We start from the raw sequence: 12,111 nt of genomic DNA, 5'->3' as shown, positions 1-12,111 counted from the left end.
TACTGTACATCTCTATGACTCTATGGCGGAGGTGGGCACAATTGCAATGTTTAAAATACGTTTGGATAGGTTGATGAATAGGAAAGGTGTGGAGGGATATGGACCAGGAGCAAGGAGATGGGACTAGGTTTGTATGGGATTCCGTTTGGCATGGACTGATTGGAGTGGAGGGTCTGTTTTCATGCTGTATGACTCAATGACTAATCGCTCTGCAAAATTCGAATGCAACATTTGGAAAGTCAAGTTGGTTTTTGTTGACACAAATCTAAGCAATTGAAATTAAGCATTATTTGAGAAATGACCCTGTGATCGATGGGAAAACTATACTATCTAAAGTTTGTACATTTACTGAGACAACTGGATTAATAATTAAATGGGCAATCCAGAACAAAACACTCCCATGGTAACGTTTTAAATTTGTCATGCCCGATCATGAATTATCACTGAGGCAAGTGAACTTTTACCTTACAACTTTTTATTTTTGATCTTTAATTTTGATATTCTACTCAACTAGAGGGCATCAGTTTAGGATGAGAGGGGGAAAATTTAAAAGGGACTTAAGGGGCAACTTTTTCATGCAGAGGGTGGTGCATGTATGGAATGAGCTGCCAGAGGAAGTGGTGGAGGCTGGTACAGTTACAACATTTAAAAGGCACCTGGATGGGTATATGAATAGGAAGGGTTTAGAGGGATATGGTCCGAGTGCTGGCATACGGGACTAGATTAGTTTAGGATATCTGGTCAGCAAGGACGAGTTGGACTGAAGGGTCTGTTTCCGTGCTGTACATCTCTATGACCATGATTTAGGTGAATTGACTTAAAAAAAAGACTTTAATTTCTCTCACGTAACAGGGTAGATGCAAAAAGGATATTCCTAATGATCGGGGCCACAGTTTAAGGATATAGAGTGTAGTATTTAGGACCAAGATGAGGAGAAATTTCTTCACCCAAAGAGCGGTGAGTCTGTGGAATTTACTGTCATAGAAAGCAGTCGAGGCCAAACATTGTATAATTTCAAGGAGTTGGATATGGCATTTGAGGCTAAAAAGGATATGGCGAGAAAGCAAGAACAGGCTATTGAGTTGGATGATCAGCCATGATCATACTGAATTGCGTATCAGGCTCGAAGGGCTGAATGGTCTACTCCTATTTTCTATTTCATGATCTCAGTGTGTTATAATTGGCAACAATGAGGTACCTTTGAAGCATGATCATTGTTGGAACATAAAACGTACAGCAGCTCATTTTTACACAGCATGATTCCACAAAGAGTGACGAAATAAACAATAACAGTTTTTTAAAAATTTATTGATGGGATGAGGACATCACTGGCCAGGACAGCATTTATTGCCCATACCTAATTACCCAGAGTTAACCACATTGCTGAGAGTCTGGAGTCACATGTAGGCCAGACCAGGTGAGGATAGCAGTTTCCTTCCCTAAAGGATATTAGTGAACTCAATGTTTTCTCCTGATAACCAGCAATGTCTTCTTGGTCATCATTAGACTCTTCATTCCAGATTTTCTTTGGTCGAAGTCAAATGTCATGATGGGATTTGAACCCAGGTCCCCAGAACATCACCTGGGTCTGCGGATTAACTGTTCAGCAATAACACCACTAGGCCACAGCCTTCCCATGTTGGTTGATGGTTGACCCGATCCCAGCTGAGAGACAACACAGCAATCCCCAAATTTTGTATTGGAGGGATGTGGGTCAAGTGCAGGCAGGTGTGGCTAGTTTAGTTTGGGATTATGGTCTGCATGGGCTGGTTGGACTGAAGGGCCTGTTTCCCGGCTGTGTGACCCAATGAGTGTTAGTCTCATTGATATGCTCAAGATTCTGTAAGTAGGATTTAAACCCACATCTTCCAGAAGTTGATCTTCACGCTTTTCAATAAGTGAACATTTATTGAAATAGTCCAAGGATGACATTCCGACATTGGAATCCCAAGTGTACAAGGTTTCTTGGCAAATGTGTACAGTGGAATGTTAACACTCAGAACCCAAGTCATGACTCAAGACCTTTACATCAACACTGTAGAAAATGTGAAAACTCAAAACATTGTTCAGACAAGATTATTCCAAGCAACAACTTTACCTTAAAAAGAATATCTGTGCACATGGCCTTTCCATGTGTTATTATGGGCTCCTGATCCTCCCCTTTTCCATCCCAACAATCTAACTCTACACATCTGTTAAACAAAGGAAAGAAGTTACAATCAGGTGAAGTTTAATGAACAGCTCCGAAGATACAACATATGTAATGTTCATTCATAATAAATGGAGTTCTGTTCTGAATAAATGCTACCCAAAATGCTGCACAACAGACACTGAGCAATTTGTGTCTCAGTTCACCACCAACATATTAATCAGCCAAAATTACATGTTAATAGTATTTATTGAATGTGGGCTAAAAGAGCCCCATGTTAATCATTAATGCATAACTTGCATCTGAATGCACAAAATATGATTGATAATAAAACCAAAAAGTGAAAATTAAATGGATCAAGGCAGATTTCTGGCTTCCTTAAGCCTGAAACAGCAGTCATTATCCAATGCACAGTGTGTCAGCATCTGTTTTAACCCATTCTTTAACTTGAACTTTTTCAGCTCAAAATAGGCTAACAATTGTGTTGCAATAGAGCAGAACAGAATTTGATAGGAATATGCTAATTTCACAAATTGCAGAGGGCAATTTCAACTGCACACTATCCCACCTGAGGTATCACAAACATTTCTGAGACCAAAGGCAACAACTGAAGGGAGGTTTTATTCATTAAAATTATTAACAATCACAGTGAACATTTAAGACAAATCACCACTTGCTGTGGGAGATAATGCCTGTTTGTCTAATTTAAGGAAAGCGGAAATTGCACTGATTTAGCATTTATATTAACACAACTGTCATAATCCATAAAACTAGCCTGCCATTTCATACAGCCAGAATTTTCATAACTGGTCTGACTGACATCAAGCAGAGAACCAAAGCCATATCCATTAATCATAATTCTTATCCCTCAAATTATAGATTTTATCCATAAACTCCCATGTTGCAGATTCCTTGCCAAGCACACCAAAAGTCCTTGCCCTTAAGCTATGCTACTATTCCCAAGGTGCTTTGTGAATGCATAATTTACAATGCACAACAGCTGTTGTTCTTTCAAGGGCAGTATTTTTCAGGCTGTCATCCATTCAGTGATGAGCACTGATAGGCAAGGTGATTTAGCAGCTTCAGAACATCTGCTAAAATACAATTCACAGCAGTGCCTTAACTCCGTGGTTCAGTCCACGAGGAATTAAAAAAAACACTCAGAGGGTCAACAAGACTGCACCATACAGAAAGTGCAGCAGCTAGAGTTCAGCATTGTGCTTATGCTACTGATCAAATGGTTAGGTTACGGACTCTGATAACACAAATGTGTGTGTTCATGTCATCATCATTTGTGCTACTGTCCCATCAAGTGTCTCAGGCAAATAAAACAATGTAATTGCATTTGCTGGATATTTGGTGATTACTACAACATGAATGCGGATGTAGACATTACGTAAAGACAGACTAAAAATTGTCAATAAATCTTCCAGATATATTAAATATTGTAGAGTATTAAATGAATAAAGTTATCATAGTCTTAGCCTATTAGAGGGCTGCTCACTCATTAAAGAGAGAGATGACTGCTGGTGGTTTAATGTGAGGGTCGCCGTACCACAGGTGAGGGGGAGATTAAGGAGAAACCCCCATAGTAACCTAAGCTGGAGCAGGAATTGAACCCATACTATTAGCATCACGCTGTATTGCAAACCAGCTGCCTAGCCAACTGACGCCAGTCAACACAGCAAACGCAGATTTAAATGTCTTCCACTTCAGATAGGGCTGATTATATTTTAGTTTATCCTGACAAATGAATAATCTTTGAAAAAAATTGGCCTCTTTCTAACGAGAAGAAAGTGAGGATTGCAGATGCTGGAGATCAGAGTTGAGAGTGTGGTGGAGATCAGGGTCGAGAGTGTGGTGGAGATCAGGGTCGAGAGTGTGGTGGAGAACCCGGGTCTCTGGCCCTGTGAGGCAGCAGTGCTAACCACTGTGCCACTTTGCCGCTTTCAAGTTAATACAATAAGCAAAGACTCAGCCAGAGCGAATCAGGCTGATATGGGAGAACACAGTCAAAAAATATATGAATGCAAGCCGAGTTGAGGGAGGGAAATTTAGCAAATGCTACGAAGAGTGATCAAAGTTTGAAAAACAGCTACCAGGATGAGAGGATGAAGATTGAAAACACAAGGGTGTGAAGAAAATTAAAGAATATTTATGCTGGATGTTTGTTTAAACAGTTGTTTCGCTTTTAGTCTTTATTTGCCCTCATCTACCTCCTTTACCATTCACTGACTTCATCCTTATCTCTTACTCTTTCTTCCCTCTTTCTCCTCTCTCTCTCCTCATCCTGGGACTCCATGGTCAGTGAAGTCTTGTTCCTGAGAATTGGCAAGAGAGTTGATGGGGGGAGGGTGGGGGGAGATGAAGTGCAGAACCCCTCAAACTGGAAGACAAACACACACACCCTCTGGGAAGATCAACCAGATGGGACCTATGATGACAGACATTCCAAATCATTGCATCCTGGGAGCTTCTTTGGGACAGCACCCCCAGGACATGAAGTGTATTCTGGGCAGAAGGGCTGTGGAGGTGGCAGTCGGGAGAGTTGCACGGGGTTGGAGAGTTGGAGGATACTGAGCTCAACGACACCAATTTTATGAGACAGAAGCACAAACCCAGCCCAAGAAAGAATCCCAAAGGTCCACAGGAGATCTAAAACAAAAATGGAAATTGCTGGAAAAGCTCAGTAGGTCTGGCAGCATCTGTCAGAGAAAGCAGAGTTAACGTTTCAGGTCCAGTGACCCTTCTTCAGAACTCAGTATCTGGTTTCACTTCCCAACACAGACAAATCTAACCTTTGTCCCAAACTCATCAGGAGTGCTAGGGGGCAATGGGATGAGATAGGAGAGATGCGAATGAAAAATTACACACGGATGTTACATTATGCTTTTCTTAATCTGTACCTGAGTAACAGATATGGAGCGACTATAATCTTTTCTAAGCATATTGAGACAAACCTGCAGCCTGATAAAAGAACTTGTCTGTACATCTCGACAGAGGATTTGCCACCGAACTGCCTGCCTGTGAGATACGTATTGTGTGAGGAACTGATAAAGTAATGGGACAGGGGCTGATCCATCTCCTGGTACAGGTCCAAGCGATCAAGGAAGACAGGCGCATTTTCATCGGACATCAGGTAGCTACAGAACCCGTCGCATGACATACTGGCTGCAAAACAAAATTGATCAGTTTAATTCAAATTGGAGCAGTTGACGGAGAAATCTGTGTCAATGCCATGTTGTGAGCTAATACGGCATTTCTAATTAGGTCTGTGCAACCAACCAGAACTGATTAAAGAGCGACTTTTGGACTCTATATTGAAAATCTTATTCTCACCTTAACAAAAATAACCAATGATATCCATGTCACACAGAAGCTTACTACTGTATCCAGTATCACAATGGCAAAGGGCAATCCCACGCATCTCAATGCAAAAAGATACCCTCTGTTCTGAATGAAGTAATAAGGTTTAAAATACTGTAATGTAAGTACCATTTGTTGTGCTTTCATGTGCAGGTTATCAATCCTTGAGAAGTAACTGATTATTTCACCAATATCACTAATTTGACACGACCAAGTGAGGCAAGGTTGAATTTGGAGTGGCACACACAGAGGACCACGTTCACTTTCTGCCGTTGTTAAAAGTCCAGTTGGGGAACTGCACACCGTTTCCCTCTAAGCTCTTCATAGTCTTGTCAAACTCAATCAGATCCCGCCACCGCCCCCCCCCCCCCCACCCCCCCCCCCCCCCCCCTCCCTTAGCCTTCTCTGCTCTAAGGAAAACAACCCCAGCCTATCAGTCTCTCTTCATTGCTGATTTGTCCAGGTGACAACTTGGTAAAATTAAACAGAAAACTGCAGATATTGACGATCTGAAACATAAAGAAAAATTGCTGCAGAAACTCAGCAGGTCTAGCAGTGTCTGTGAAGAGAGAAACAGAGTTAATGTTTTGAGTCTGGTGACCCTTCTTCATGGAGTCATACAGCATGGAAACAGACCCTTCGGTCCGACCAGTCCACGCTGAACATAATTCCAAACCAAACGAGTCCCTCCTGCCTGCTAATCTCCCCTAAACTCTCTCAAGTGCAATCCAACTTTCCTATGGCGGGGTGTGGTGGGGGGGGAGGTGACCAGAACTGCATGTAGTACGCTAGCTGTACAGCCCCACCATAACCTCCCACTTCTTGTGTTCATTGTCAAGATGAGCAAAGACTAGTATCCCAAATGTGTTATCAACCACCTCATCCACCTGTCCTATTGCCTTCAAAGATCTATTGAACCCACACGCCAAGATCCCACTAACCCTCAGTGCTGCTCAGACCTATTATTAGTTCATAAGATACAGAAGCAGAATTAAGCCATTCGGCCCCTCAGGTCTGCACCACCATTAGATCATTTCTGATATGTTCCTCATCCTCATTTTCCTGCCTTCTCTCCATATCCTTTCAACACATTAAAAGCTGTCTAACTTCTCCTTAAATTTACTCACTGTCCCAGCAACCACCGCACTTTGGGGTAGGGAATGCCACAAATTCACAACCCTTTGGGAGAAGTAGTTTCCCCTCAACTCTGTTTTAAATTTGCTATCCCTTATCCTAAGATTTTGACCTCTCATCCTAGAATGCCCCACAAGTGGAAGCATCCGTTCCATGTTCATTTTATCCACACCTTTTATCATCTTGAATACCTCAATCTGATCTCCCCTCATTCTTCTAAATTCCAGAGAGTATAGGCCTAAACTGTTCAATCTCTCTTCATAAAACAAACCCCTCATCTCTCGGATCAATTAGTGAGTTTACGAATATTTGTAGCTCAGGTTGAGGTTCTGGATGTAAGTTAGCTCACTGAGCTGGAAGGTTCATTTTTAGATGTTTTATCATCATACTAGGTAACATCATCAGTGAGCCTCTGGTGAAGTGCTGGTGTTATGTCCCACTTTCTATCTATGTGTTTAGGTTTCCTTGGGTTGGTGATATCATTTCCAGTTCTTTTTCTCAGAGGATGGTAGACGGGGTCCAAATCAATGTGTTTGTTGAAAGAGTTCCGGTTGGAATGCCATGCTTCAAGGAATTCTCGTGCGTGTCTCTGTTTGGCTTGTCCCAGGATGGATGTGTTGTCCCAGTCAAAATGGTGTCCTTCCTCATCTGTATGAAAGGATACTAGTGAGAGTGGATCATGTCTTTTTGTGGCTAGTTGATGTTCATGTATCCTGGTGGCTAGTTTACTGCCTGTTTGTCCAATGTAGTGTTTGTTACAGTTCTTGCACAGTATTTTTGTAGACAACATTAGTTTTGCTTGTTGTCTGTATTGGGTCTTTTAAGTTCATTAACTGCTGTTTTAGTGTGTTGGTAGGTTTGTGGTTCTATGGACTAGGCCAAACCACTCAAAACATTCTTAAGTAGGCAGTCCAGACCATAACTTTTCAGTAAGTGTACAGTGAAAATTACCTTGAGTAAGTTAGCTAGGTTGACTAACAGGTTTTAAAACAAACAAAAATTTATTCACAAAATTACGGAATAAAATACAAGGAACAGAATATAGAATACCCACAGAACTCAGTCTATCCAAACGAGATGTAATTATGCTGTTCTGAATACACACAACAGTCCTAATACACAAACCCCTTAAACATAGAGTAAAACTGAAACAGAGGCTTACAAGTCAAAGTTAGAAGGGCAGAAAGAGAAAGAGTTCAGCAGCCTGTTTCCACACAGCTGAAGTGAACTCAGTATAAGAATTCAGCTTCCAGGACTGACCACACCCCTGTATTATACAGGCCACTTCTAAAACATAGGTAAAAACAATGACTGCAGATGCTGGAAACCAGAGTTTAGATTAGAGTGGTGCTGGAAAAGCACAGCAGTTCAGGCAGCATCCAAGGAGCAGGAAAATCGACGTTTCGGGCAAAAGACCTTCATCTAAAACATGAAAGCTTTGGCCTAAAGTCTCATCTGTTTTTGTATAAGCAAAAAGGCCTCTCAGTAAACCCTTCCATCTCTGTACCAAACCAGCCGATTCAGAGCCTGGACTGTTTTACAATCCCTCTGAAAATAAAACAAGGATACGGTATCTTTGAGAAAAGGAACTGCTTTTAGAAAAAAGTACCTGTTTTGTGACAGTGGGCTACCATGATGCCCAGAGGTTTGAGTAGTCTGGCAGTCATTTCTGACATATCTTTGATGTTGGGGAGCGTAGCTAGGGTTTCTAGGTGTGTTTTGTCTGCTTGTTTGGGTTTGTTGTTGAGATTGTATTCTTTGGGCACTCGTTCTTTTGGAATACACTGTATAGTTGGTTTTCCTCTGCTCTTCATAGTTCCTCTGTGCTACAGTGTTTGGTGGCTTGTTGGAATAATGTTCTAATGCAGCTTCGTTTGTGGGTGTTGGGATGATTGCTTCTGTAGTTCAGTATTTGGTCCATATTTGTTGTTTATCGGCAGACAGTGGTTTAAAGTTCCCCATTGGCCGTTCTGGGATCAATGTAGTGAACCTCCTCTGATCTGCCTCCAATGCCACTACATGTTTCCTCAAATAAGGGGACCAAAACTGTGTGCAATACTCCAGGTACGATCTCACCAATACACAAACTCTTGCCTTGTCACTCCCTCAAAATGCATCACCTCTCGCTTTTCTGGATTAAAATCTATTTTCCATTCTGTCCATCTGACCAGCTAGTCTACATCTTCCTGTCGTCTAAAGCTTTCCTCCTCACTAATTACCACATCACCAATTTTTGTGTCTTCTGCGAACTAACTGATAACAGCTCCAATATGTGCGACTAAATCATGAATGTGCAGGAATCCAGCATCAGATCCTTCATTACACCACTGGACTCCAACCACAAAACAATCTTCAACCTGAACCCTCTGTCTCCTGCTACTAAGGCAATTTTTCACCCAAACTGCCAAACTGACCCTAGTCTTAAGGGATAAAAGGAATGCAATTCATTGGAACATGCGCTGAGTATCAATATGAAAGGTGCCATTTAATTAGTTTTAATTATGAATCCCACAAAAAGAAAATAATGTTTAGTCAATAGTACTTTTAGTCATTTGTTACAGTAAATGTTTCACAACATGAAATCTTGTCATGGCATTTATTCATTCAGCTATAATCTGTCTCAGCAGGCAGTCGTGAATTTGGGCTGCTTGATGCCAATCAGCTGTGTCTCTCTAGCATGCAGCTGGAGAATCACAACACAAATGAAGCCCAGTTGTTTTCATAGACCGGGCTTTGAACAGAAAATGCTAAGTGGTTTTGACCTCTATCCAGTGTCACTATCACTTCAGCTCAGTTAAAATCCACCAGCAAAGCAATCTCCTCCAACCTTACATCTAACACTTTCTTTGGTGCAACCCAACTGTCTCAAACACATCCGAATAAGAGTAACGTTCTGGGTGTCCTAACGCATGAATCATAAAGAGGGTTACAATGCAGCTATATCAAGTAGTTGGGCAATCTAATATAGAGTCATTGAGTCATACAGCATGGAAACAGACTCTTCAGCCCTGATTGATGTTTATAACATCATGAAGGGTATAGACAGGGTGGATAGAGACAAGCTTTTTCCCAGGGTGAAGGATTCAATAACGAGAGGTCACGCTTTCAAGGTGAGAGGCGGAAAGTTTAAGGGGGATACATGCAGCAAGTACTTCACACAGAGGGTGGTGGGCCTTAGGAACATTTTGCCATGCCAGCAGAGGTGGTAGAGGCAGGCATGGTAGATTCATTTAAGATGCGTCTGGATAAATGCATGAGTAGGTGGGGAGCAGAGGGATACAGATGCTTAGGAATTGACTGACAGGTTTAGACAGTACATTTTGGATTGGCTCAGGCTTGGAGGGCCGAAGGGTCTGTTCCTGGGCTGTAAACTTTCTTTGTTCTTTTTAAAATCTTTCTCCTCTCACCTTAAAAATATTCTCCCTAGTTTTGAGATCCTCAACTCTAGGGAAAAGACACCTGCCTTTCACTTTATCTGTACCCCTCATGATTTTATAAACCTCCAGAAAGTCATCCCTCAACCTCCTACACTCCAGTGAAAGAAGTCCCAGGCTATCCAGCCTCTCCTTGAGGAGAACTGAACAACAACACAGGGAGATTATGCTTAATTTCGACAGGGAATTGGTGAAACTACATTTGGAGTACTACGTGGAATATTTGTCTCCTTATTTAAGGAACGATGTCCATTAAAAGCAGTTCTGAGAAGGTACACCAGACTTTTGCCAGTAATCGTCAGGTTTCTTATGAGATAAGGTTGGTCAACCCAGGCTTGTATTCAAATGAGGTCAGAAGAGTACAAGATGATTGAGGCGTTAAGACCCCCAAGGCTCCTGAAAGGATGCAGGTGAAAGGATGCTTCCTCTTGTGGGAGAATCTAGAATGGGGGTCACTGTTTAAAAATAAGGGGTCACCCATTTAAGACTGAGATAAGGAGAGTTTTCTTTTCCTTAGGGAAGGTTGTGTGTCTTTGGAACTCTCTCTCTCTGCAAAGGCAGGTTCTTGATAAGTGAAGAGGTGGAAGGGTGTCAGTGATAGATGGAAATAATCGGATCAGTCATGGTTTCACTAAATGATGAAGCAAGCTCAAAGGCCAAGTGACCCACTCCTGCTCTTTGTCTGGCTGTTTGTATATTTTGCATTATATGTTGTGTGAGCTAGACATCATCTTGCTCACACATCATCCCTGTTGGCCCACCAAAGCGTTACATTTAAAATCCTTGCCAATCATGATACTGCTATGGAGGGAGATCCAGGATTTGATCCAGCAACAATGAAGGAATGGTGGTGTGTTTCCAAGTCAGGGTGGTCGAAAAGTGCGGTGCTGGAAAAACAGCAGACAAGGCGGCATCCGAGGAGCAGGAGAGTCGAGGTTTCGGGTTCCTGACGAAGGGCTTATGCCCGACTCGTCGACTCACCTGCTCCACAGATGCTGCCTGACATGTTGTGCTTTTCCAGTGCCACACTTTTCGACTCTGACTCTCCAGCATCTGCCATCCTCACTTTCGCCAAGTCAGGATGGTGAGTGGCTTGGAGGGAAATGTGCAGGTCACGGTGTTGCCATGTATCTGTTGCCTTTCTAAGTGTTAAGTGGTCGTGGGTTTAAGAAGAACCCTATTGAGTATTTCCACCACCTTCTGTTATTACATTAACATGAAGTATTGGGTTGAATCAGTGAGATTGCTCCACCTAAAAACCATAAATACTCTGTTGTTAAAAGTTAAGGCAATGTCTAGAACTACGAAACCCAACCAGCATTTTATTAACTGGTATAAATTCAACTTGCCTGTCACTCCTCCCTTCATTATTGAAGACTCACTCCCTGCCCTTCAATGAATTCATCTCAAAATTCATAACATCCACTAAAACCCCCTCCACAGCCTCTGGGACTCATTCTTCCGAACCAAAGCCTTTTTCTCCTTCTATTCCGGTCTTCTGAATACCGGCTCCGTTTCCCGTCAATCCATCATTGACTGGTAAGGTGTTCAGCGGGCTGAGTCCTTGTTTAGTAATAATCTTTGAATTCTGCCCTTTTCCACCCTGCTTCCTCTCACTCCATTCTGAAAAGCATTTCTCAGGATTATATAGCTGGAACAATCCCCAGATACAGGGCAGCAAGAACATCTAGGAATCTAAAAATAAGGATAAAAATGAACCTGTGGAGCTGTGGATGACTAAGTACTTTGATGTGGGCTTGAATGCAAGCAAAATGAATTTTGGATAAACTGAGGAGATTGGAACAAAGCAGTGGATCAAGATTAGTGTGGTGCTGGAAAAGCACAGCAGGTCAGGCAGCATCCGAGGAGCAGGAAAAATCGACATTTCGGGCAAAAGCCCTTCATCAGGAATGAGGAATGAGCCCTGATGAAGGGCTTTTGCCTGAAACGTCGACTCTCCTGCTCCTCGGATGCTGCCTGACCTTCTGTGCTTTTCCAGCACCACTCTCACCATGACTCTAATCTCCA

General features: G+C 42.3%; 1 protein-coding gene across 8 annotated transcripts in view; it reads right to left on the bottom strand.

The window, feature by feature from the left end:
* Window positions 1–12,111, bottom strand: part of LOC122553085 (1-phosphatidylinositol 4,5-bisphosphate phosphodiesterase beta-4) — a 533,291-nt gene that overhangs the window by 164,995 nt on the left and 356,185 nt on the right. For all 8 annotated transcript variants that reach the window (XM_043696591.1, XM_043696592.1, XM_043696594.1 and 5 more), the window contains 2 exons: window positions 5,110–5,320; window positions 2,099–2,192 (listed from right to left, as the gene is read on the bottom strand). In XM_043696591.1, the coding sequence (XP_043552526.1) occupies window positions 2,099–2,192; window positions 5,110–5,320 (305 nt within the window). The remainder of the gene's footprint in view (window positions 1–2,098; window positions 2,193–5,109; window positions 5,321–12,111) is intronic.

This window comes from Chiloscyllium plagiosum, chromosome 9 (genome assembly GCF_004010195.1).
Source record: "Chiloscyllium plagiosum isolate BGI_BamShark_2017 chromosome 9, ASM401019v2, whole genome shotgun sequence".
Taxonomy (NCBI): Eukaryota; Metazoa; Chordata; class Chondrichthyes; order Orectolobiformes; family Hemiscylliidae; genus Chiloscyllium; species Chiloscyllium plagiosum.
Note: the sequence above shows the minus strand (reverse complement) of the source record. Positions and strands in the feature narration are given on the sequence as shown.